The sequence below is a fragment of the Oculina patagonica genome, chromosome 1, assembly GCF_052425735.1.
Source record: "Oculina patagonica isolate OP01 chromosome 1, crgOcupat, whole genome shotgun sequence".
Taxonomy (NCBI): domain Eukaryota; kingdom Metazoa; phylum Cnidaria; class Anthozoa; order Scleractinia; family Oculinidae; genus Oculina; species Oculina patagonica.
Genome location: NC_135758.1, coordinates 43,153,520 through 43,181,330, shown reverse-complemented (window position 1 = coordinate 43,181,330; position 27,811 = coordinate 43,153,520). Strand labels below are relative to the sequence as shown.

Sequence of the window (27,811 nt, the reverse complement as noted above, 5' to 3'; positions counted from 1 at the left end):
ACGTACCGAGATCAAAGCTTCCAAAGCAAGTTCACTGGAACCAAGTCTCCCATTCATCACACTCCATGGTTTAAAACCTTTGATGATTCCCTGGAGTGCTTTCTCAACACAAAGCGGTTATGAAAGACAACTGTCGACTAGTACTTACTTTAGGGGAAATGACGCAATTTTTGCATTTGATTAGAATTGGGTACGAAGTTTATGACGAAACACTAGCAAAGTTAAGTTAGCGGAACAAGTTATAAATTCAAATGCCATTTATATTGCCCAATGAAAACCAGTACTTAAAAAAATCATAGCCCACCCCCCCCCCCCCCCTTGTACTTTAAGACATCACAAACATTATCTTGCTCTGAAAAAAATCGCTTAAATCAGTAGCCGCTAAAAATAATAACTTTAAGGTATTTAGACAGGATGACACTTCAGTACATGGGTGCTGTCGTCGAAGGGGTCCTGTTAGTTTAAGGAAAATATAACAATTTATTATATGGCTACCATAGTACGCGCGCTCTGATTGGCTGCTGAGCGGGCATTATTTTCTTGTAATGACCGGGCATTATGAAAATTTTTCTCGGCTCGACGGTTTTTTGAGTTGTGAGTAAAAGCTACTAGCAAGGGGGCAAAAACAACAAAAAATGCCGACAAAATATAACTATCTTTTCAATAACTGAAAGAAAAATATAAGCATACCGATACTTCTTTAGTATGAGCGACGAAGAGAGCCACAAGAGAGCGAGTTTTACCTCCAGTGTTTTTTCCCTTGATTATACTCTTTTTTGAATAGTGCTTAAAAACGCCATATAATAAATAACTTATTAACCTCGTCCGTTCGGTCATTACAGGGGAATCTCAGACCTCGGCCTTGATGTATTGACCTCGCTGTCGCTCGGTCAATACATCAAGGCCTCGGTCTGATATTCCCCTGTAATGACCTCACTCTCGGTTAATAAGTAGTATTTATTTTTTTTCCAAGAGGGCACGGTAACGAATCCTGCAATCTGATTGGTTATTAGCGCGGGCAAGATTCTCCTATCTCTGCCCACGGGCCACGGTAACGCTTTCGTGAGTTTCATTTCGCGGCGAGACGAACGAACCCATGACAGTTTTGCTCTCCAAAATGATTTAAATCGATGTAGTTGCTCACCAACCGTTGTAAATTTGAAAGGGAAAATTAGCAGTAGAATTAAAGGCCTTGAAGTTCTCCAAAAGGCGAGTATTTATTCTCTTTAGTGACAAAATGAAGTTATAGTTTTATGGCCGTGGTTTGCCGATCGTTGTTTGTGCATTCGCACTGATTTTCACGCCATTGCGGTTAACTGCAAGTCGCCGGTTTACAGACTCGATTTATCCTTTCAAACACCTTGCTTCTCTGCTACTTTTCTCCAAAACCGAATACTGCTTATCGCCATTCAAGAAAATGAGATGCTTTATTGAAAAACAGTAAAATTAATTCTCGCAATATTGTGCCGTCACTGTGCAGGCGACCAAACTACACATTTCAGCTTCATTCAGTTTCACTTTCGCAAACTTTTTGTCAAAACAGAATACTGTGGGAATCAACACAGAGGTTTTTGACTCGTTAAATACAAATGTAAATAGCTAAGTGCTTTCCAGTCCGAAAAGTAAGTTTAATTAACTAAAGAACTCACAAGCCGAAATGGAGTTAAAAGTGTTTCGCAACTCGCTGATTGCTCTGTTCTACATTGTGCTTTTCTATTATTTCAGATGCTTTTTTTCTTTTTTTTTTTCAGATGAAATTTTCCTTGAGTACTGTTCATTTTAGTGAATTTATTTTGTTTGGCAGTAAGCTCTTATAGCAAACAGATCATTATTTACTCTTGCCGTAGCTCATTTATGGCGATCGACTCAACATTGGATGCGCGCGTATATAAATACAAACACATTTGGCAAGAAAGTCTTTGTAGGTTTTTTAGGTGTTTTTTAATCAAACACATTAAAGTAGGAAAAAAATAAATAAGTTATTTACCGGCTTAGGGTCGGTCCGTATAGTGAAAAACTGTGACCTCGGCCTTGAAAATGCTGCCCTGGCGGCCTGCGGCCTCGGGCAGCATTTTCAAGACCTCGGTCACAGTTTTTCACTATACGGACCTCCCAGCCGGCAAATAACATATATATAAAACATGATATAAAAATAAGATAAAAAGATTAGTGGAGGGGTGCTTCCCTTGCTAAAGTTCTTGATTGATTGATTGATGTTGCATTGAAATGTTGCGTGTGTTTGGCCGCGTTTAGCCGGATAGACGTATTAAGGTGCCCTTAGGCAGATTAAAGAAGTACATCCGTATACTAGCACAGAATTAATAAGATGAACATTGTAACCCATAGTTAAATTGTTTAAGAATTGCTTAGGATCGTCGATTGCTTCATATTGTAAAACAAAGATTGTTAGAACGTATGAATGTAAGTGATTGGAGTCGCAAAAACTAACAGAAAAACAAAAAGAAACGTTCTCTTTGTCTTCTGGACCAGTGAGTACGGAGAGATTCATCAATGCAGTGGAAAACTCAGTGACACGAATTCTTTCTTTGCCAACAGCTCGAGTTCTCAGTATTAATGGCTTTATCTCAAAAAAATGTCGTCCAACTGTGTTTTGCCTAAAAACATTATACTTAACATCTGCTCTCGTAATTATAATTTTTTTAATCTTTTGATGTGCACAAATTACTGTATGTAATCATACGCGATGGAATTGCTGTAATGGGATCTCAAAGATATGTACTATGACCTAATTAGTTGATTTTAACAACATGTTTTGTTTCAGTAGCTTTCAGTGTGTTACATGTTCGTGCTACATTTTTTAAGGGTGGTATTTCAACGTAGGTGTACACCGGATCAAACAACGCTTTCTTCGGCGTCAAGCTTGTTCCGTGCGATTGGACTCGTGCAGTTGAATTGGACTTCTCTGAGCCCTGTGAGGTGAGTTTTATTCCATTAGTCCCTGGCTAAAGACACTTGAAAATTCAACATCTTGCCGGCAAATCTTGAAATTTCAACAACATGTCGGCAAGATCTTGAGATCCAATATCGGCAATATTTTGAAAATTCGACATCCTGCCTACACGATACTGAATTTTTAAGATCTTGAGCAGCACACAGCAACGGATTTTGTCAACTTGCTATATTTTCTCCGGCCGTTTTCGCCCAATCATGCAAAGCCTTCAACAGAGAGTTTGAACAGATTCATAGAGAAAAATCTCGTTCTAACTAACAAATTTCTTTTCTACACCTGTCACTTTTGGAAGATTCTGCACACAAAACTCTGCAATACTCCACTTTTTTAGAAACCTCGTAATAGGTATTTGTATATAGCATATGAGTCATACCACTCTTCTTAACAAAAGATCTTTCATCAGGGGCGAGCTTATTAGTGGAGCTCCCGCGCGAGCCGAAGAGGGGCGGTGGGGGGGGGGGGGGGGGGTCGTAGGCCTAATTTCGTTAACTTTGTTGATTACTGGTACAGTACTTTCATTTGTTCCCCTTTGGTAATAAAAAAGAGTCTGGGGCACTTAGGTAAAGCTTGTAAATCCAGGTCTAATCCGTATGTACGCACGGATTAGGCCTCGGGACGAGTTGTTTGTGAGTCCAACACTCGTCCAACACGTCGACCGACACGGGTACAGTAGAACCCCGGTAACTTGAACTCGGATAACTCGAACTCCCCCTCGAACTCAAACTAAGTCCCATTTTCCTTGGATTTGACCTCACAGTCATCTTTACTCCGTTAACTCGAACTCGGATAACTCGAACCCGCCAATTCAAACTAAATTTCGTTTCCCTTGATCAAAATTTACCCCGCTACGGATGCTCATTGAAATATCCTATTTGCTCTTCTTGTCGTGTAATGGGATATGAACACTAAAAGTAATACTACAGCAATTTCATTTTAATTAGTGCAACGAGCAGATCATGTATTTAATGACAGCCATTTCCCGATCTTATCATAAGAATACATAATTGTGTTACAGTTTCAGGAGAGATAAGTTTAATTGTACTGTTCATATGCAAATCGAATATCCAATCGATCCCGATAACTCGAAAGCCCGCTAACTCTAACTGTTTTTCGAGTTAATTAGTTAGTTAGTTCTCTTCGCGCCATGAGGCGCATAAGGCTGTAACTGTCTCTCGCCAACTAGCCCTGTCTTGCGCTGCGCCGTAGGCTCGATTTCCGCCGTATCGAGCCTAGCTGCGCCCCTGACTTCCGACCAGCTGGACCATTTCTTTTGTCTGGATTCTTTTTTCACCGTCCTTCTCCAAGTGGTTTTAGGTTTCAAGTTACCGGGGTTTTACTGTATTTACGTAAAAAATGTTAACACTTTTTTTGGTTTCGTCGAGAGTTACTCGTTGTTAAAATTTGTTTAAGGAACACTGCATTAACTACTTCAATTTGTTTTTCATGTTGAAAGTGATCTGGATGTTTCATTTCGCATAAACGAAGGGATTGTACAAAAAGGCGGCAAATCGTTGTATTTTGTTCGCTTTGTAAGCAGAAAGAAACTCGTGAAGAAAGCGAGCAGGAGAACATTAGTTAATGTCTTCGTAAATATTTCGCCTTTTATCTCATCTAAATGTTTTATATTACTTCATGGAAAGTTATGAAAAATGATTAACATTAATGGGCGGATGGGATGACCCTGTTATCTCTATCAGACAGGAGCGAGCCTTCGACACAATTTTTCAAAAAAATTTAGAATAGTGGGCGTGCAATTGTCTACAAGCCCCAAACGCTGGGCGCGGATAGTATTTTGCATGCATTTTGAAAATACTTCTTGACTTTTGAATGTCGTAAATGACAGTCGAATGCTTGGAGTTTCAAAATATTCTCTAATTGCAGATGGAAAAAAGATAATTTCTTTGGAATAGAGGCAAAGTTTGAGGGAAAAAAATTACCTTATTGTTACTTATTTTCGCGGGACTTAATTTTCGCGATTTTCGCGTTTTTCAAAAAATCGCGAAATTAAAGACTCGCGAAAAAAGGTTCTCGCGAAAAATAACGACGCGAACTTTAATACCTTCTTTATATTCGTTAAAACTAATCAACGTTACGGTCAGTTTTCTACATAATTATCTTGGTGCAGTCGTCAAACTTGCTCTACTTTGTTACGAAAGAACATGTCAAATTGTTTTAAGCTTCGTTTTGTTATATGGTTTTGTTCAGTGTCACTGGAAACTATTGCTACTAAAATCAGTTGTGTCCATTTTGAGACTTACTGTTTGTTAATGCAGACTAATATTTTGACAATTTCGCGAAATTTAGTTCCTTCAAATATATTTTTTGGGCCAAATCGCGAAATTTAAGTCCCGCGAAATATGTCTGTTCCATTTTCGCGAAATTAAGTTCCCGCGAAAATAAGTAACAATAAGGTATAGCTAGGAGTTTGCCTTGCGGTTTACAACACTTCATTCCTTCCTCCAAGTAAGGCTCTAACCATTTTACAGAATCTGTACACTATTTCAGATATGTTTCATTTCACCTTATCTTAGGTATTTATACAATCACGCTAAATCACATAATGTATTCACTGGCTCCGCCCCCAGTAAGACCCAGTAACAACACAGGTAGCCCAAGCTCCTAAAGGAGCCGTCAACATATAGACCACATATGACATTGCGTAATAACGTTATTATAAGGGTTTGTATGGGAATTTAACGATCGTAAAAAATAATTCAAAATAGAGGAAAAATATCCAATAAAATTCACTTACCTACTCTCTTCTGTGTATATCTTGTGTTTCTTTGCTGTTTGGAGGCGATTTGAAGTTATTCCAGTGGGTTTTAGGTTCGCTGGTTTCCTCTCCATATATAGAATTATATATGGAGAGGCAACCAGCGAACCTAAAACCCACTGGAATCGCATTAAATCGCCCCCAAACGGCATAGAAACTCAAGATATGAATAGATTTTTTTTTTTTTTTTATGATATTCCATAAAAAAACACCCGGATGCAATATTACTAGTTATGCAACGCTTTCGAGTGGTATACTATGGAATATCCCACGAGTCACTTGTATTTTCTCGGTATACACACGAGCCTTTAGGCGAGTGTGTATACCAAGAAAATACAAGTGACAAGTGGGATATTCCATAGTATACCACGAGAAAGTGTTGTGTAACTATTTTATACCATGCCATAGAAAATACGCTAACTAAATTTCATCGAGAATAAGATCGTAGCGCACGATGGGAAGGTTGGGTTGAATACCGTCGAATATACAACTGCTTTCCTGTATTCTGATTGGCTGTATTTTCTATGGCATGGTATAAAAAGTGTTACTACAAAATCTCTGCTCGCGATCCACAACCTGCAGTGAGTAATCTTTTGTAGAACTTCTTTCAGGTACCTACAATTCGTGAACTAAAAGTTGTTTACCATTAAAGAAAGGCTGTCAGAAGAGATAAAGGTATGATCATCGATAGAGAATTTGAAGGAGTCGTTATAATTTAATGCAAATCACACATTTACTGTAAATCACACATTCAAATTTCAGTAAAGAGAATTTTAAGGTCTATTCCAAGTTGACCCCCCCCCAAACACGAGTTGAAATCATAGGCGTACGGGCTCCTTCGGAACTGGGGGGGCGGAGGCGTTATTGCCCGAAAAATATATGACGTGCGTTGAAAGCCGAATAAAGAGGCATATAAAATGGACAACTAAACGTGCATTGAAATAGTCGTGTACAAACCTTGCCTGCTTGCTTAAAAGAAACAGTAGTTCCTTAATTAATTTCGTTGCGTTGCCCGAAGATGTCAATACATTAAATCCCTTTAATTTTCTTTAGAAATATCTTATTTAGCCACTCTTGTTCAGCCAAAATTAAACTTCTATGGGGGAGCAAATTTACATCGTTTTTTCCCCATTTGAAAGTTATACAACAGCGTGTGAAACCTTAAGGGGTTAATGGGTTAAAACATTTCGTTGAAAGTTTTGAGCTAGCGCTAGCCCTACGTTCTAAGCATTTGAGTCAGAAGCATTTGTAACAGCTTTGTTTCAAAGGTCGTACACAGGATCCACCGCGCGCAAGCGCTCAGGTTGTGTGTGCAAAAACCTAATTCCTGGTCGCCCTTGCCAATTTCCCACTCACTTCCAAATGATTACAACTGAATCAAACTGACATTAAAATGAGGGGTCACGCAGAATTTGCGAGAAAAATCGAACACTATTATAACCATTTGCGAGAGGAAACGAAAGCAGATAAATGAGAAATTTAGACTTTGAATCACAAAGTTTGGTATGTTTCCAATATTCTTTCTGTTGATGTAATTCGCTTTGAACGCAATGTTAAGATTTGTAGGCTTATTTTCTATTTCTTCTTTGGGCTTGTTGCCCGAATTTTAAGCATTTTGCCCGAAAAATTTCGGCACTGGGGGGGGGGGGACTGCAGCCCCCCTCTCCCCCCCCGGCTCGTACACCTATGGTTGAAATGCACTGAAAAATAACTGGCTTGACTGAGTCACTGAAGGTTAAATTGTTTATCTTCATTCTACACGCTGGTTTGTAATTCGCTGTGTAAGTCAGTCAGGCATCTCGCTATCTGACTTATTAAAGTTATGCATAGAAATTGGAATGAACAAATGATTGAAATTTCAGACGCTTATCAATTGAAATCGAATTTCGTGACCTTTCGAGTTTGTAAAGTTTGTTTGGATAGAATGTAGTCAAAAAGGGGGAATTAGAGGACTCAAAGGCTATAATTATTAGACCTCGATTTATTAAAGTTGTCAAGATTAAGGTCACCCATGCAGCACAAGTTTGATGTTTCGTGAAGCACGTACACACAATATTATTCAGTTTGTATGATACTTTTAATAATAATAACAACAACATAATTCGTGCAGACGTCAGGCAGGACAAAGGCCGTCAAAGACAGCGCCTTTTTTCTTTGTCATTCATGAGCCGAAATCACAAAACGCCCCGCAGTTTAATAATAACTAATGGAGCCTGTTGTTTTAATTGAGTAGCACGGCAGGTCTCGGTCAAACCTTGTCAATCAGTGCTAGAAGAGCACATCTCTCGCCCACGCAATCTTTCAAGACTTTCAATCGTCGTTGCATAGTTTGGCTGTGTAAATTAACTCAGTGCGGTAAACGATTTGCAATTAAGATAACACGTAAACTTGGAAGCTGTGGTTTGAGAATCACTGGAATTTTAATTGCTAGGCCTGCGGAGCTGAGGTTTGTGTTTAACTTTTGTTTCAAAATTCTAAGTAGTCTCAATAATCTAAATAACTATACATGTAAAAAATAATAGGCTGTCACTGCAATTTATGTCGATCAGGATTTTTTGTGTTAGCCATGGAAACTTGACCAAAACCATTGCTATCTAAATTTACTTGCTAGGAACCCTTTTCATCTAACTCCCTCTAACATTAAAGCTATGCATCATAGACGTGAACAAATGATTGAAATTTCAGACATTTATTGCACGAAATCGAATTTCTTGGAACTTTTGAGAGGTCTTTTTGACAAGCTTGAGGACCAAAAAAGAAATAGAGAACTAGAAGGCTTATTTATTAGACCTCGATCTATTAAAGCCAACGTAGCATAAGCAAAGATTGATGTTTCGTGAAACACGTACAATAGATTTAGTTTGTATAATACCTTTAATAATGATGATAAAATACGTGCAGACGTTTAATAGGACAGTGCTTTATTTTCTTTGTCATTCATGAGCCGAAGTCACAAAACGCCCCGCAGTTTTAGAATAATGAAAGCTGTTTTAATTGAACAATATCACACCGTGTCAATCAGTACTAGAAAAATGTGATTATGCACATTTTTCTCGAACGCAATCTCCCAAACCTTCAAATCATCTTTGCATTGCTACACTTGAAGAGTTCGGTAAAATATTTGCCATTAAGATAACACGTTAAATTGACAGCTGGTTTAAGAAACACTGGACTTATTAACCATTATTACTGCTATGGTCTGCTAGACACTGAACTGAGGTTCAATAACTGTGCATCTACGTAGCTCTAAGCTTCCATTACTCAGCACATGTCAGCAGTAACTAAAACAATAGTTCCTCTGAAACTGCCATATTTTTTCAAGTCCACATTTTTTAAGTTTGAGCTTGACTAGTATGTGTTACCACTGTCCTTGTTGTTTCTTTTTTAGAAGCTTTCATTGAATTTGGATTACATCCCTCACACCCGGGGGGGGGGGGGGTACTCAAAAAAGTTTTATACGGGGAGGCTCCGCCCCAAGTTCTAACCCGTTACCCTTTTATATACCATTTTTGACAGAAATTGTACCCCTTTCGTATGCCTTTTACTGAAAAAAGGTACCCCTTTCATATACCTAAAAGACGTGACATAGCCTTAGAACAGGACGTTTTTTTGTCATTTTTATTTAACGCTTAATAAATTGAAATAATACAGCCATAAAGTGCGTCTGTTCGAAATATTTTAATTACTGGCCTTTAAAAAACCTAAATGACGGATTTTCATACCCTTTCATATACCTAAACTTGTGAAATCGCTACCCTTTTATATACCTGAAGCCTGAAAAAGGTGCTCCTTTCGGGCGGAGCCTTCCCGTATAGGCCGTTATATGGAGTACCCCCCCCCCCCCCGGGCCCTCACAAAAATTAACAACGGATTGCGCAACTCTTCTCTTTGCGAACAGAGTGCTTTTTCGCTGGTCTCTATGGTAGCTGTTCCTTGCCGATAAAGCGAAAATCTTTCTCATCAGGTTTTCATCTATTTCTGGGTTAGGGATAGGACTGGAACTCAACGATGTCTCAACAAAAACGTGTTTGTGTGATTGGTGCTGGTCCCTGTGGCATGTCAGTGTTATATCACTTTCATCAACTGAAAGCACAAGGAAAAGAAATTCCAGAAATTGTGTGTTTTGACAAGCAATGTGACTGGGGTGGACTTTGGAGATACTCTTGGGAGACTGGTGAGTAGCTACCAGGCGTAAACACAGACTTACCCCCCAGGACGCCTCCCGGGCCCGGGGGGAACTTAGATATGTTTTGGGTGGGTAAGTTCTACCCGGGTCTCCAATGTAGCACCCCGTTTTAGAATGAATTTGCATTTTAAATGATACCCCGTTCTAGAAACGGGTCTACTTTTTAACAGCCCGTTTTGGCTGCTGATAATTTGAAACTTTCTTGCGTTCGAAATATCAAACCCCGTTCTTGAAATCTTTTCTAAAATGAATTCTAAATTACAGTGATACAACACCTAAAGAAGTAAAATGGTACTAATCATATTCTGCATTTTTTAAGGTATCGATCAACATGGCGAACCTGTGCACGGAAGTCAGTACCGAGGCTTGTGGATCAATGCTCCAAAGGAAGTTTTAGAATTTCCGGACTACACTTTTGAAGATCATTTCAAAAAAGCAATACCATCTTACCCTCCCAGGGAGGTCCAGTATGATTATCTGAAAGGTCAGTATTTTTCACAGTGGTTTACAGCGTCAAAAGGGTCGTGATTTGGAACACACGTTTACTGGCGGGATGTTAGCTCGGATCAACAATGAAAGTTTTTTGTTCTTAGTTGTAGGAGCTATGCCACGATTTTCTAAGTCATTTTTCTCAGTCGCACAAAAATTGCTTTCAGTGTATAAAGTAGAGAACTGCCAAAGACGTATCTTACAATAACTGAGCGAATTCTCGCCCGCTGATTGGCTAATTTTCATTGGCAATAAGAGTGCAGACGCATGAAACTTGTTGCTGACGCAATCACTGATTTAGCGCTAAAATTCTTGATGAGGCGAGAATTTTACCACAAAACTAGAAGTCTTCAATGCGGGAAATCATCTAAAACTTATCGGTTAAAAAATAAGAAACCATTGCAACCTGAGAACGAAAACATGAGGATGTTATTTGAGTATTGAGACCTGAAAATTGGCGGTGAGCGGGAATCTGTGCTGTCACTGAAATTAGCTGAACCGCGTTTTAGCGGATTATTTTGTGAACACTTTTAACTGGATAAAAGGTTAGTTGAACAATTCGATTTTTCTCTTGTATTTCTGGCGGCATTCTTACCAAACTTTTAATTTACGAGCCTATGAATGTGATTCTCCGAATTACCGCGACGAAATTTAGATTCTGCAGCCATAAGGCAATCACATCTTTCTCATTTCAGTTAAGGTTTTTTGTTATAAAAAACAAATTGACATCGGTTTTTTTTATGCGTCTGTCTTGTTATTGATGATAAATTACGTCATAAACTGATGTCAATTTGTTAAATGATATAGAGAAAATATACAAGGATTGTTAAGATTGACGAAGATTAAAATGGATTGTAACACATGAAATGAATCGCTAAATCTCTCGAGCAATGGTCCAAGGAACATGCGGCGAGAAATGTTAAACTTTTCTTTCAAGCCAACAGCAAGGGGAGCAAGCAGCAATCGAGTTGATGAAATTTAAACACGTTCATGTTGCCATAATCACCTAATCAGGGATTCTCTCTCTCAGGTCGTTGGTCCAAAGGTAATCTTCGTCCTTGGATTCGCTTCAACCATGTTGTCCGTCACGTGACCTACAATGATTCCACTGATGATTTTTCAGTGGTTGCGAAAAACCTTGATGAGGACAGAGAACTTCCCGTCCAGAAGTTTGACTACATTGTTGTGGCAACTGGGCATTTTTCTGTACCGAATGTTCCATACTTTCCTGGAATAGAGCAATTCCCCGGTCGGGTCATGCACTCCCACGACCTCCGCAATGCCAGTCAGTTCAAGGACCAGACAATTCTCGTGGTCGGCGCCAGGTGGTCCGCGGAGGATATCGCTATGCAAACCCTCAAGTATGGCGCTAAGAAGGTCGTTTGCACCTACAAGACGAGGCCAATGGGCTTCAAGTGGCCCCCTCAGATAACAGAGAAACCACTGCTCACCAAGATCGAAGGAAGTACCATCCATTTCAAAGATGGCTCCAAAGACGATGTTGATGCCATCATTCTGTGTACGGGGTACCTGTTCTTCTTCCCCTTCCTTGAAGAAAGACTCCGTCTGAAGAGTCCCAATGCCCCGTACCCTCCGGGACTCTACAAAAACACCCTCTGGACCGAGGCAGGAAACAACAAGCTGTTGTACATTGGGATGCAAGATCAACTTTACAGCTACACTATGTTTGACGCACAAGCGAAGTGGGCCGTCAATCACATCACTGGAGAAACCAAACTTCCGGATAAAGAAACCATGGAAAAGGATATGAACAAATGGCTTGCAAGGCAAGATGAACTTATCTTGGCTTCAAAGTGAGTATTTCTCAGGGCTTTTACGAGTAGTCAAGTAGTTAAGAGGCACTCCGTGTAAGAGCCGACAGGTCAATTTCTGTGGAAAATAAAATTCCTTCATCGATGTACAAAGACAAAAATTGAATTTCTTTGGCTTGATTTGTTTTAATACCTGTGTTTAGCTGTTTCTTCCAAAGCGACCGTTGAGCAATGTTATCCTCTAGCTGTTCATAAAACGGATTTTGTCCTGAAACCCAAAGCAGCAAGCCCATGTTTACATCGCAATTTAGGTCACTACTGGAGTTTGTTTTAACCATCAAATTAACTTGTTTCATTTCCTACAAAATTACTTATGACTTTTATTTCGTATCAATCGCTTACCTCGAGTCTTCGTTCCTTACTACTCAAGCTTGACGAAAAGAGCGACTCTCGAAAGTTCCATTGCAGGATCGATTTTGATTGGTTTTGAAAACAATTAAATAAGCTGGAAGTCATGCTTTTGAAAGTTAGCATGCGCAATTCAAAAGTGGGAAGTTTAAGATTTTCGGACTTTTAATCAGAATTTTCCAGGGACGCTCGTTTCCGACCGCTTGTCAAGGGGAACGAAGACTCTGGGTGCGAGGTTGATTTCGTACACCCTCCTATTGGTGCCACGCGCGACACTGGCGTCGATGGCTCCTACCCTCTTCATAGCACACTGCAATTAGCCATTCTCTTACGTGCTGTTTTTCTTTCCAGAACGAAGGAACTTAAAGACTGTAAAGATGAGATCGATTTTCAGACCGACTTCGTAGTTGACATCGCCAAGGACGCGAATTACGGCTATGACTTGGGCGCCCGCGAACAATTCTACGCTTGGGAACAACACAAGAAGGATAACGTCTTTACGTACCGAGATCAAAGCTTCCAAAGCCTGTTCACTGGAACCAAGTCACCAATTCATCACACTCCATGGTTTGAAGCCTTTGATGATTCCTTGGAGTGCTTTCTCAACACCAAACAGTGATGATAGACTGTCAACTGGTACTTACTTTAGAGGAAATGAGGCAATTTTTGCATTTGATTAGACTTAGGGTTAAAAGTTTATGACAAATTAATAGCAAAATTAAGTTAGTGGAACAAGTTAGAAATTCAACTGTCATTTATATAACCTTCTGTAAGGGACATTGCCTCCGTAATAGTTGAAAAGAGGATGATGTAATAAAATAATTATTACTCCTCAGCCATGCCGTTTTCTTAATAACTTACGTACCCGATGCCAATTAAATCTCCGTCGATTACCTCCAGCTATAAAATATGGGCTACGACTTACTTGCCTACTGACCTACCTAACTACCTACCCCCTAACTAACTACCTACTACCTACCTACCTACCTACCTACCTACCTACCTACCTACCTACCTACCTACCTACCTACCTACCTACCTACCTACCTACCTACCTACCTACCTACCTACCTACCTACCTACCAACCAACCTACCTACTTACCTATCTACGTAAAAAACAAATGTATTTTCCGCTGGTATTCAGAGTAATTAGTTATGCTAAATTCTTTTGCACTTGGTGTCGCACGTTTACGTGCGATATACAACCTGTGATTGGTTAGTTCCTGATATTTATATTTTCTTCGACCGTTGAATATTCACTCACGCTTGTGATCCACGCAGTTTAATACTTCGCTAGTTTTAAAATCTATCTTCCCGATGAGTGCTGGAGACAAATTCGAATCTTCCACATCTTCTGCTCCAGTTATCCCATCAGGGGGAACAACGACTGGCAATCACTGACCTGACGGCGCAGTAGTGCGCCAGGTTTTTTCGCTGATCGAGGACTACCTTGAAAATAAGTTGGAGATCGAACGGAAAAGCAAGATCAACAAGGAGGTGGTCCAGTTTAAGTTCAAAGGAGACTAAAAGCAGTTAAAGCTCAATGCTGCGATAGATTCCATTTTGGAAAATATTGAATCAGAAAGCCAGCGAGGCCAACCGAATCAAGAGCACATCCGACATCTTGCACAGGACAGTAGGCAACTCACTTGAAAGAGGTAGAAGCTGATAAAAATCGCCGATAGGAGCAAAGATGTTTGACAAGTTGTCGCTGAATACGAGTATGACGAGCTTGCGTCGGGATCGGAAGACACAAAACGTCTTAAGAAACCAAGGAAGGCGACTGGTCGCAAACGCCGCCAGGAAGAGCAGGCGGCCATCGATTGCGGGAAATAACAGAGTTTCGGTGGTAGTGTTGCCAATCAGCTTTTTTGCGGTAAGACCTAATTATTCATCCAATGCCTCATATACTTTGTGATTTCTCATAATCTGGATCCGCTTGCGAATCCTGCCATACTTCTTGTTTGCCTGATTGTTTACGGGAATTTAAGGGTAAAATAATTTACGTTCGGTTGAGCGAAGCGAATTAGAACGTAAATGTATTTTCCGCTGGTATTCAGAGTAATTAGTTATGCTAAATTCTTTTGCACTTGGTGTCGCACGTTTACGTGCGATATACAACCTGTGATTGGTTAGTTCCTGATATTTATATTTTCTTCGACCGTTGAATATTCACTCACGCTTGCGATCCACGCAGTTTAATACTTCGCTACATACCCCACCCTCCCACCCAGCTTACTGCAGTCTTTGTCATTTTTCGTTTGTAGACCGAATGGATGCTCGTTACGAAGGCTTCAAACGCTTCATATGTGTGAAATACAGCCACTGGGCCAAAGATTGCTAAAGTCTGCCTTCTGACCAGGATGCTACAGTTATCAGTCCAATTGTAATCCTCCTTCCCAGGACCTTCCTACAATAAGTCAACAGGAATTCAGTAAAACCAGTCAGTTATTCAGTGTTGAAGAGGACTAGCGCAGGTATAAGGAATTGTAGAAAAAATTTATTTAGTGGAAACTAAAGTGTATGTTCCTAAAACGTAAAGGGCAATCTGAGGGCTCTCATTGACTTTTGGAAATCTATCGGCGGTCCTTATTTCGTCTTATGTATAATTGAAACGGTTGTAAATTACCATTCGCCAGTTTACCTGAGCTCGTAACTGGAAAATAACAACTCGGTTTTGCCAGACTCAATGCTGATTTCGAGGACCACGCCAACCGTGAGCTTGTTCTTTCTGGTCGTGTTTGTGAAGGGTCCCATCAAGCCTTAGTAGTTAACCCTAGCCTTTATCAGTGTCAATACTACTATGCCGTAAAAGTGGTTATTTTTTACTTACGCACGCCACGCAAGTAAGTGTCTAGTTAAGCAGTGGTTAAATATGAAAACTGGAAGCTTTCTCTTGCTTATTTTTTCAAGGATTCTTACGTGTTTTTCTTCCATCTTAAGCGGATATCATCATGTTGAAATTTTACAGGAACATCAACTTTCCTGGGATTTTCCTAGCGAGCACCTGATTCCGGGCGATAAGTATTTTATGTCTTTACCGTCCTTCCGTTTGGGTTGTCCACCGCCTTTTCTGTATTCACAAGCTTTTAAAAACCTTCGAAATACATTGGAGATTACAGGGTATTTCTATAGCCATTTTTATCGATGACGGTTGGGCCACAGTTCAAGTTGGACAGGGCTGTCGCATTACGACGTAAGCTGTAAGAAAGGATTTGACCAGTGCATGATTTATAAATCGGTATGGGAACCCACCGATAATTTAAACTTGTTTGGTATCACTTGGAATTCGGTTTTGGGCACTTGGAAAATCGTAGACAAGAAGATTACTAAGATTTTGACACCATTAATCAATTATCGACGCGGCGTTTTTGGTCTCTGCGAGAAGTTTTGCTTCCTTTATGGGGCAAGTTATTTTCACTGGACTTTTGGTTGGTAACATTGCTAGAATGATGATGATGATGATAATGATGATGATGTTGATGATGATTTTGATGATGATGATAATGATGATGATGATGATGAAGATGATGATGATAATGATGATGATGATGATTATTATTATGACTAGACATTGCGTCATGTTCACCTTGTGCAATGACCATTGGGATTTCGAATTTCGCCAAGACGATTACTGCAAGAAGGAATTGTATTTTTGGAAAAGTAATCTCATGAATATTAACAGCAGACACTGTTTTGTGAGTACATGCGCTAGCTATTCTGTCGCGAGCGTTATCGGTTGCGATTCTTTTATTGGTTTTATAGCGGTTATGTGTGCCAGATAATGTGAGCAGAGTTTAAAGGCTTGCAGAGCTCTATGTAGAGGGAACTATATGCAATCGAATTTTCCTTACAATAATTTGCTCCAGTGCTTTTAAGGACACATGTCAAATAATTTATGGTAATTAAGCCGCTGCCTCAACCGTTGAATTGGGCTGTATGGAATTAGAGTTTCGCAGAATGGCTAGAAGTGTTTTCGATATTTGTATTCAGTCACGGATCTACTTAGAAGTACAATGGACTCTAATCTACAGGCCGTTTATTTAAGTCGTTTATTGCACACTTATGATTGGTACACTATCGATGATTTATTTTCTGTCTCTGGATGTACGTTGGGGACCGCATTCTGTAGACTGTTTCGCAAGTTATTATAAACATAAGCTACCCAGGTTCTTTTCTTGGTTTTGGAATCCCAATACGGCTAGCTGGAGTTGACTTATTTATTCAACCTCACAAGGGAGAGAACTGTTAGGTTTTGGGTGGTCCCGCCTGTTTCTATCGTCCCGACGGTTCCACATTACATGAAGTGTCTAAAGGCTGTTGGTTCTACCCTTTTTGGCCTTCGGCTCATTATTGGCCGTTTGTTACGAATAAGTATCCTCTAAAAGCATGTATGTTTGAAAACAGTCCCTCACCCGTGGTAGGAATCTTAATTCCCTTTTGCACCTCAGCACTTTTAAAGGGGTATGTACACGACATTGCCCTTAGAATAGAATTTCTTGACTAAGCTTTGCCTACCGAAGCAGGCACTTGCCACAACCGATGGTGACAGCATCTACACATTGTTTATATTTTGATTAGCATCCGCGTTTTGCTTCAATTGACTCAGTAGCTTTTTCATTTAAATGGTGACTGCACCTGTTTATGATATCGTTTGGGCGTTGGTCTTACTGGAGGGTGACTGCACCCGTTTGAATGTATGAGGTAGTCAGTTCTGATCTTGTAGGCACTGGCCTTATATTAAGGTGGCATTACTCGCCTTGCTTTAGGTGACTGCACCTGTTATTGTTATTGTTTAGGCGCTGGCCTAAGTAGAGGGTGACTGCACCCGTTTGAATGTATGATGTAATCAGTTCTGATCTTGTAGGCACCGGCCTTATTGAAAGGTGGCATTATTAGCGTTGCCATAGGTGATTGCACCTTCTTATTATGGGCATTTAAATTTTGAAAAACGTGATCTTCTATTCATGTACTGCACCAACCTTAAATTCCTCCCCCCCCCCCCCCCCTTTACTTTAGAGTGTTTTTGCTATTTTGTTTTTTCAGGTATTTAATTCTAGCAGAGCATTGGTGCCAGTCCTCTTTTGACCTTCGTCGAACTTTGATCAGATCAAAAGGGTGATGGCACAGTCTCAATCCAACTCTAGTTATGAAGGTGAAGTCTTTTTCTCAGATTATGAGACCATTTTTTGATTCCTGCAACAAGGAAGATGCTAATTTAAAGGACCTTAGGGTAGCTGCTTTATGTTCAGTTGCCTTCGCCGGATTTTTCCGTTGTATTTAGTTACGTAATATTGTTCCCAGCCATATTGAATTTTTTAGTGAGTACATAACGATGTTTGTGCCTCGTGGTAAGACCGATCTTTACAGGGAGGGTTAACTATGTCTATATCATTTAATCGGAACTTGATACAGCCCCATTAGTGTTCTAAGAAGGTATATGAATTTAGTTGGTATTGATGCTAACAGAAATCTCCCTTTGCTTTAGACCACTTGTTTTTCACAGGAGCAACGCAGTTATACGCGAAGAGATGGAAGAAATCTCCTATATATCATACAGGGAAATTCTTAGGTTTCAACCCGGACGACTACGGTATCCATAGCTTTAAGCTCCGTGAGGATAACACCTGTTCTTTGTAACAGCAAAATCGGTTCCGAAAGGCACTTGAAAGTACATGGCAAATGGAAGACAGACCCTGCCAAATGATTTGTAGGTCAAGAAAAGCCTCGATAACAGGCTACAAGTAACAAAGTATTAAAGACTTTAATTATGTTTTGTTATCTAAGTTCTGATATTTCTACCAGTAAGTTTTACTGAAATGTAACCGCTCATGTTTTTCTTATTGTAAAAAAAAAAAAAAAAAAAGATTAAACATTTTTCTTTCTGTAAGTTGTAACACGTTTTAATAATGTATTAAACTGTCTGGATCCGCTTGCGAATCCTGCCATACTTCTTGTTTGCCTGATTGTTTACGGGAATTTAAGGGTAAAATAATTTACGTTCGGTTGAGCGAAGCGAATTAGAACGTAACTTAAAAAAACGTAACAAAAATAGAGATAACGTAATGAAATGTTGTGGTCGATTGCGTTTAAGTGCGATATTTTTTGGTTGTTTGAATTAAAACGTAAAATGATATGAAGATAGCAAAACGTTGTTGTGGAAAGCACAGCTGTTTTCTAACCATAGAAATATTTCTTCGACTTCTGCTGGGCCAGAGGATAGTAAAGCTGCATGCAGCTCTGAAACATGAAGTTGACTTACACTCAGCTAGGCTGGATATTCTGCCTCAGACATGTGATTCGGTTTTATTACCTTGGTGGAGAAAGAAATTATCAATAGGGCTTTCCACAAGTTGCTCGGCAACTTTTTTGCAACTTTTCATGATTCGAGCAACATTTTCCCCTTCGAGCAACTTTTTTCCTCTCAAGCAACTTGTTGCAATTTGAGAAATTTCCAGACCGAAGATCTCCGAAGGTTATCCGAATGTTGTTCAAAGGCAATACGAACGCTTCCGAAGATTTACGAAGTTTGCCGAAGACTTTCGAGGAATATCTGAAGACTTTGCAACTTTTTGCTCATTCTGCATTAAAACATTACAAACTCGTCAGTAAACATGACGTCATCGATATCTTCACGATTTACCTCGGTTTAAGAAATCCTTGTTATTTAACAAATTTTCCCGTTATTTAGATACATCTTTTACTGTAAAATTGCATAAAACTGCTTAGAAATCTTACCCTCAAAGGGAAATTAGCATATATTTAAAGAAATTCTCTTTTTTGGAGCAACTTTCGAGCAACTTTTATTATCAAAAGCAACTTTTTCGGATTTTTGGAGCAACTTTTGAGCAGCTTTTTGAGAAATTACCCAACACAATAACGCATGGCATGCAAATAATTGCCGTAAAATTCCCAAAATAACCCCTTCCCCCCCCCCCCCAAAAAAAAAAATAAATAAATAAATAAGAAAATAAAAGGCGTGGCTTTGCTTGTCAAACCAAAAAAGGTGAACGCATGTCATCACATTCCTGAGGCGTCCCAAACACGCGTCCTCACGCCCCAGTCCCACGTCCCCGTCCCACTTTTAGTCACAGCCGTAAAGAAACGAACTTTCAGTGTCTTACATTCTGAAATTTGCTACCAAATACGCGAGTGCAAAGGGGCGACATTACAGCAACTTTGTGATGCATCCCTTTACTTTGGTTTGTCAGTTCAAGAGCCGAAGACCAGTGGCCATGGTTTAGAATCTTTTTGAGAGTTCTTCCAATATTCTAAGTTTATTAAACCAAGTAACCTGGTTTATTGCGGATGGTAAATTTACCAACACCAGTCTCCAGTTAAAGCCACCTAACTGGAGACGACACACGTACATCGCCTGGCTGCTTGATCACTCCAAGATTGCGGCGGCAGGTTCTAGATTTTCGTACTACCTTATATTGTTACTTATTTTCGCAGTAAATTAATTTCGCAAAGATGGAATGGGCATATTTCGCGGGACTTAATTTTCGCGATTTGGCCAAAAATGCGTAATTAACATAAAAAATACAATAGAAAACTTTTAAAATTAATTTTCGCGGGTCTTTAATTTCGCGATTTTTTGAAAATCGCGAAAATCGCGAAAATTAAGTCCCGCGAAAACAAGAAACAACAAGGGGTACTCCAAACAAGGATTTCATAGGACTTCATAAGGTTTGAATACTCTTTGGCGGCTGAAATTTTGGTGACTAACATATCTTGGAATAACACCTTCGTTGCCGTAAAGAAGAAAGAAAGTGCCATTTTGGAATGAACTTCTCCTTTAATTTGTCTCCCGAGAATCTCGATGTTTTGAATATTGAGATTCTCGGGAAACAAAAATTACTGTTTCCCTCGGGACCAGTCATCACGTGATTTGTTATAATAGCACAACTAAGGCTTTAGAAGAACGGCGGAATGAGCAGCTCGGGTCAGAAGAGAACTGAATCATGTTTTGTCAAGCAATATATCTGACTCAGTTTAATAATAATAATAATAATATTTAATATTTATATTGCGCATTTTCTATAAAATAATCAAATGCGCATTACAAACATTACAATAGATACAATAAATGGCACGCAATGCATGCAGAAGCGATGACGTTTTACAAAGGGTTTTAAATATTTTTAGAAAATTTGTCAAAAATTAACGTAAATTAAAGTTCAGTGGAACACCGCTTTAGGGCACCTGCTTAACACGAACAGTTTTGTTTGTCCATACATTTTCTCTAACATTAATTTAATAACGGACAACAGACACTTTCTACTGTGACCCAAGTGAAACGCTCTCGTACAAAGTTTACCTTGCTTTACGGATACTTTTCGGTCACTGCTTATATTATCTTTGCACCATACATTTTTCCATTTGTATTGATTTTGTCCTTTTTGCACCTCGTTAGAAAAATAAAAACTTTCTTCAAGCTATGCGTTTAATTCTAGTTGCGTTACCTTATAGCGTGACATCTAATCTACGATACACGATACCTTTCGCGAACGACCGGATATGCAAGGTCAAGTTCTGTCTCTGACCGGACCACACAGACCCATTGTATGATTTCGGGCGACTGCGTAGCGTATATAAACAGTGATTTTATATGCTGATTTTAAATGGTGAACATGGCGACAGATAAAAGAAATATGTTCCATACGTTTCGGGGTTTCTGTCCCTTCTTCGGTGGAGAAAAATCAACTGGCATTTCAATTTATTCCACAGAAGAAGGGGCAGTAACCCCGAAACAAAAGCAACATATTTCTTCTATCTGGCGCATTATTCTCGTTTACACAGGTCAATTGTACATATGTCTGTTTACTGAATCTAATAGAATTTGTCAAATATAATTTGTCTCTTTCGTTCATATCTTTTATTAGTCCTTTCTAACTCCCCAGGAGTATTTTGCTTTGTGTTTTTCGCGGCTCATTTCTTGTTGTGCTAAACTTGATCTTTGTTCTTCCTGTAGTTAGTTTCCAGTCCTATTCGGTCGTTCGATCGGCCCGGACAGAACCGATCGAAGGGCTCCAGCATAAAGCGTTGACTACGTCATCGCTTAAAAATGAGAACTTATTTTCAAACTTTATAAAATTAAAAATTAAAAATTAAAAACGAAACCGACACTATTTAAAATTGGCTATAAGAAAAATAATTTGCAGAAAAACTATAAAAAATCTAGATATAAACTAATTGTACTAACAAAATGCCTTGCTAAATAAAAATGTCTAAGTTTCTGTTTAAAATCACTTTTGGTGCAGGCAAATCTAATGCTTATAGGAAGACTGTTCCAAAGCCGTGGCGCTGCCGCCAGAAAGGATCGATCCCCCATGGTAGCTTTTGTGAAACGCTTTGGGGTGCTCAGAAGAATTCCCTTGTTATTTCGGCGTAAATCATAGCGGGATGGCGGTAAAACAGAAATTAAATCGATGAGATATTTAGGGGCTGAGCCCTGGAGTACTTTAAAGGTGATTATCACGGCCGCGTGCGAAAACCACCCTGTTTACGAATAATTCTAATGCCTTGAGAACCAACTCTTGACAATATTTTCGGTCCAGTGCAGAAGCCTTGTTAGTCAACTTGCAAAATTCCCAAAGTTTTAAACGTCCAGGACTTGGAGTTATCTCTTTCGAATGGGCGAAAATTTCATTCAGCAAACACCGCCGTGGCACGCACGTTAAGTTTTCATCCCAAGTAAATTGTAAAATTGAATTGATCCATAGGCGTACAGGCCGGGGGGGCGGGGGCTGGGGAGCTACAGCTCCCCCCCAAAAAAAATTTTGGGCAACTCAGATTTTTTGGGCAACAAGAGAAATTTGGGTAAAGCCAATTTTTAAAGAAGCTTCCATTTTTTTTTGTTTAAAGAGATAGATATTTTCTATTTTAACCTGAAGTTGGCGTGGTAAAGCCAGTCAAATTCACACGAGTCAGTGGTTTCCTAGCACGCAGTGAGTTTCTGGTTGTTAGTGAAGGGAATCATACGTTGATATACATATTTGTATTTTTTTTTTCAGTTTGTTGTTGGCAGGGGCCAGGGTGGGGGGGGGGGGGGGGGGGGGGAGGAAAGTCGGCACTTTTCTTTGGAGACATAGCAGTGCCTGGAAACGGTGCGAGTCTATATCAATCAAGCCGTTGCTAAGAAAGACGTCACCCAAAGTTTTGTTTTCTCAGAAAGATTTTAATATCAATAGAGTGAATTCGTGTAACCCGTTTTTTATATGTTAATGAGTCGTATAATATTCTAATGTTTGTGTACAATAAAAAAAATACACGAGTGGTCAGAAGACCTCAAAGAAATCACTTTAATAGTTATACAGAAAATAAGTATAAACAGGAAGTGTCTTTTTTTCAGCACTTCAAGAACATGTTCAACCTGAATTGAAAAATTAGCGGTCTGGTTCAAAATACGCAGGATTTAGTCATTTCACGTTGTTGTTTTTCAGAAGATGGTAAATAAATTTGCCAAGGAGTAATAGAACACATGCACAGCTATTTTCCTACTCATTAAACCTTTTGTTTGCCAAACAAAAGTTGTTTGTCATCGTGATTTGCTAAAGCTCCCCATTGGATTGCGCGCGCAGAATTGCGTTACAGTCAAGTTTAATTTGTTTTTCTTTACGCGATGTAGAATATAAATTCAATTCAAGGCATGATAATTTTTAAGCCCCGTTATCTGTTTTGGTTTTTACATATTGTTAAATCCTTGAATTTTAACCTGACTTCCGCATGCAAATACTTAAGATTTGTCTGCAATTTTCTGTTTTCTTGTACAGCTCATTAAAATATTACATGGCCCATTAGCATATAAAAAACGGGTTACACGAATTCACTCTAGTGAATGCATGCGTGTGAAATGCGAATAGTGGCGGTGTTTGGGTTTGATGTTTCACGCCACTGATTTCTCACCTGATGTTTCACGTCAGTGAGAATGTTTTGACGGCGGGGAATGCCAAGCGAAAAATTGGTCATGGTTGACATTTAACAACCAAAAAATGGTAAATCATTTCAGAATCAATGCAGTTATTTTTAATTGGTATAATTCAATTCGCAACCCATACTTTTGCCAGACTGGACACCGTTATCACTGTTCGTTGTTGTGATGTCCGGCAAACTTCAAAAGAACAAACAAAGCGCAAATAGCTTTTGTGTTTTGTGCACGGTCAAGACCAAGACATGCGAACTAGACAATGACTTTGTCGAGCTATTCACTATGCCCTTAGCAACCATTCGATAGCTACTGCGTACATTCGGTTGCCCGGCACCGCTATGTCCCCTTTTTCAGTCGTGTAACAAAGGGAGTTTCTTCCCCCCTCTGGTTGTTGGGCACTGTACTGCACTACACTAGCTGGTGTGGGGTACTCCGAGTCGCAAATTAATTTCGCATACTATTCTAGAGTCATATTGTAGATTATTGACTGGAGACTCTCAGATGATTATCAGTGCCACACCAACATCCATAATTCTGACGCAGCCGGAGCACGCCGAGGCAAATTTCCCTTTCGTAAACGGTCGTTGCCATTTGAAACGGTCGATGCCATTTCTCAGAACGGTCGTTGCCATTTGAAACGGTCGATGCCATTTATACTTTGGACCAAATCGCATGAAAGGATCTTTCAAACTTCTTGAGAGTATCAGATGTTTGTTTAGAAATGTCAAGGGATTCCAAATATTATTTTGGTTTTCTAGTTGACGAAATATCCGAGCTTCGGTATACCATAAGATCGCTTTGTTCTCGACACTTGTAAAAAAATTGGCTCAGCCCGGAAGTAAGAAATATTGAAACAGAAAACTGCAGAAAACCTTACGCAAACGAATGAATGGATGAATATCTCCATTTACTTTAGTAACCTAATGAGAATATTCTATGCCTGTTTAGAAATGCCAAGCGATTCTTAAAATTATTTTGGCTTCGAAATGGACGAATTCTTTGAGCTTGTGCATACTATTAATTCGCTACGTTCTCGACATTCGGCATGCCGGTATGCACAAGCTCGAAGAATTCGCCCTGAATTCGTCCACTTCGAAACCAAAATAATTTTGAGAATCGCTTGGCATTTCTAAACAGGCATAGAATATTCTCATTAGGTTACTAAAGTAAATGGAGATATCCATTCATTCGATTGCGTGAGGTTTTCTGCAGTTTTCTGTTTCAATATTTCTTACTTCCCGGCTGAGCCAATTTTTTTTACTAGTGTCGAGAACATAGCGATCTTATGGTATACCGAAGCTCGGATATTTCGTCAACTAGAAAACCAAAATAATTTTTGGAATCGCTTGACATTTCTAAACAAACATCTGATACTCTCAAGAAGTTTGAAAGATCCTTTTTTGCGATTTGGTCCAAAGTATAAATGGCATCGACCGTTTCAAATGGCAACGACCGTTCTGAGAAATGACATCGACCGTTTCAAATGGCAACGACCGTTCTGAGAAATGGCATCGACCGTTTCAAATGGCATCGACCGTTTCAAATGGCATCGACCGTTTCAAATGGCAACGACCGTTTCAAATGGCATCGACCGTTTCAAATGGCAACGACCGTTCTGAGAAATGGCATCGACCGTTTCAAATGGCAACGACCGTTCTGAGAAATGGCATCGACCGTTTCAAATGGCATCGACCGTTTCAAATGGCATCGACCGTTTCAAATGGCAACGACCGTTTCAAATGACATCGACCGTTTCAAATGGCATCGACCGTTTCAAATGGCATCGACCGTTTCAAATGGCAACGACCGTTTACGAAAGGGAAATTTGCCACGCCGAGCACCATTATTCACTTAAACTGATCACCTCGAGTCTGACTTAGCCAGAGCATTATTCGATGAATCCACTATATCTGAAAATTTGAGGCAACGTTTTCGGCGTCGAAATTTGTACGTAGACACTGGCTTGAAAAAGTGTAAAGCATGAGTGTCCTAAGTGTCAAATCTTGAAAAATATACAGTCAGTATATTTCAAGTTTGTCAGACTTGAAAAATGAAAAATAGTATCAGCTATTGGAGAAAGTTTCCAAAAACAAGTGAAAACCTCCATTTAAAAGATATTCAAATTATTTTTCAAACTGACGGCCGCCTCTTATTCGCTCCCGCTACTTCGCGTTTCGCACGTAGTTGGGGGAGCGAATGAAAGGCGGCTATTTATAACCCACCCATTAATTTTCGTGCGTGCTCATTGGACAAAACGCATCACGTGGTACAAAATCGGACGACGGGTATCAGCGAATATACCCCGTCCGATTTGATATCCGTCGCCCGATTTTGTAGGCAAGCACAAAACAAACGAATGAAGTCACCTTATTCAATTCTAACTTTAAATGAATTCACAGTTATAAAACTACGTAAACCAATCAACTTACATTTGTTTCAACCACACTTACGCCGGGTTTATTACGTAGGTTTTTTTCCTATAAATTTACTGGCGATAAAGCGCGATGAAGAAATTAATCGGAGGGTTATAAAATAAATAAACCCTTTTCTGGCTTGCTGGTATATTGGAGGATAATGCCCTTGGCTGAAAGATTGTCCTCTAAATTTCACAGTTGCCCTCGAAGCTACGCTTCTCGGCCAACTGTTCATTTTTCGACAATCTTTAGCCTCGGGCATTATCCTCCAATATACCAGCCGCCTGAAGGGGTTTATTTACTAATTTATTGATATATTCGCAGGCGAGCCCATCGTTCGACACAGTGTTTCAAAAGTGGAACTATGAAACATGTCATTTGATCTTATGGCAGCGATTTTCATGGTCCGGAGGCTATTATCAAACGATCACCCTTTTAATAACGTGCCTGTGTCGTGCTACATTTATCGCACGAAATCACACAGATTAGTTTGAGGCGGCCTAAAGGTAATTTGAGCAGGTCATTGGACTACACGGTAAGCCAGAATTAACTCGATAACCACTTAGCGATGTTGAACTGACGATTGTTCAATCGAACAGTGAGAGATGGTTTTGAAATCACTGGAACGGACGGCAATTTTGTTTGCATGCTTAAAATCGCTAGTGCTTCTTCAAGAAATGGGATTGTGAAACCAGACAAGTCACACAACGATGGCTTATGTTTTCTTTTGTCTTTTTGAAAAATGCAAAAAAAAGTGAGCGTACAAAAGGCTTCTTTCGATATATTAAAATTCAGCTTGGTTGCGAGGCCTAGAGGACACAAACAAAGGAAATGAATAAACATGCTTGTAAAATTTCTTTGTTTGTGTCCTCTAGGCCTCGCTACCAAGCTGAATTTTAATATATCGAAAGAAGTCTATTGTCTACAAACCCCAAATTTAATTTGCATGCATTTGAAAATACTTCTTGACTGTCTCCACCCCCGGTGGCAAATTAATTGCACCATTCGCTGCGGATGCAAGATAAAGTGTCAGTAAAAAATCTCTGCTCGCGATCCATAAACTACAGTAAGTAATTTTTTGTAGAACTTCTTTTAGTAGCTACAATGAGGCCCTGTCAGGAGGAATCCCGTGTCGCTTATCTAAATTTAAAAATGTCCCCTGTCGCTGTTTTATCGCACTTCCCGTCGTTGTCGGTAGTTGAATTGAAGGACAATTGCTTGTCTTTGTCGGAATTTATAGCTTTTCCAAACGGGTTGTCGTTTGAGAGTGATAAATGATCGTCGCAGTGAATTTTCAATTTAAGCAATTGGAATAAAGAAGCCTGAAAAAAATTCAGGGCTTCAACGGGATTCGAACCCGTACCGGTGCGATGCTCTACCAACTGAGCTATTGAAGCCACACATTGGGAGCGAGATCAATTGTGAGTTCAGTGAAATGAACTGAAGTGAGAGGTTGTTACTTTATTAACCAAAATGTAAATATTAAGTTACTGCTGTAGATCAATTGTCACAGTCTCGGTTCTAGACCCCTTTCATACAATAAAAAATAGTTGCCAAAAATTTTAACGGTAAAATGTATGTAGCTTAGCATACGAAACGTCAAGTTTATAAAAATGCGATTTTTCATAATGTTTATCACCGCTGTTTGTGTTATATTTCTTTATTCCAATTGCTTAAATTGGAAATTCACTGCGACGATCATTTATCACTCTCATAAAATTGGAGTGATCATTTATCACTAATTCACTGCGACGATCATTTATCACTCTCATATACATCCGCAGTTCATATATGAATCATTTCATATACATTACATCGGGTTGTCGTTTGTCGCGATTTTATTTTATGTGCTGTCGCTACTTTCTGG

At 39.5% G+C, this 27,811-nt stretch overlaps 1 protein-coding gene across 5 annotated transcripts; it reads left to right on the top strand.

Annotated features, from left to right (window-relative positions):
• The first annotated feature begins 2,810 nt into the window (after positions 1–2,810).
• On the top strand, positions 2,811–18,740 carry LOC144632126 (trimethylamine monooxygenase-like). 5 transcript variants are annotated; one of them, XM_078490735.1, is made up of 6 exons: positions 2,811–2,937; positions 6,356–6,419; positions 9,732–9,918; positions 10,250–10,414; positions 11,450–12,233; positions 12,951–13,434. In XM_078490735.1, the coding sequence occupies exons 3-6, from the start codon at positions 9,753–9,755 to the stop codon at positions 13,216–13,218; spliced, it is 1,383 nt and encodes a 460-aa protein (XP_078346861.1). In that variant the 5' UTR covers positions 2,811–2,937; positions 6,356–6,419; positions 9,732–9,752; the 3' UTR covers positions 13,219–13,434. The 5 variants fall into 5 exon arrangements, 3 of the variants coding, with proteins under 3 accessions (XP_078346861.1, XP_078346870.1, XP_078346865.1); XR_013566858.1 differs by lacking the exons at positions 2,811–2,937; positions 6,356–6,419 and adding exons at positions 7,981–8,190; positions 18,625–18,740 and having other exon boundaries at positions 12,951–13,710; XR_013566857.1 differs by lacking the exons at positions 2,811–2,937; positions 6,356–6,419 and adding exons at positions 7,981–8,190; positions 18,617–18,740 and having other exon boundaries at positions 12,951–13,710.
• Positions 18,741–27,811: the final 9,071 nt, after the last annotated feature.

Bases quoted from the DNA above. Each gene is read 5' to 3' on its own strand.
- LOC144632126 (XM_078490735.1), top strand. From the start codon at position 9,753: ATGTCTCAACAAAAACGTGTTTGTGTGATTGGTGCTGGTCCCTGTGGC. The intron at 10,415-11,449 runs GTCAGTATTTTT...TCTCTCTCTCAG, and splicing joins CCAGTATGATTATCTGAAAG to GTCGTTGGTCCAAAGGTAAT. The intron at 12,234-12,950 runs GTGAGTATTTCT...TTTTCTTTCCAG, and splicing joins GAACTTATCTTGGCTTCAAA to AACGAAGGAACTTAAAGACT.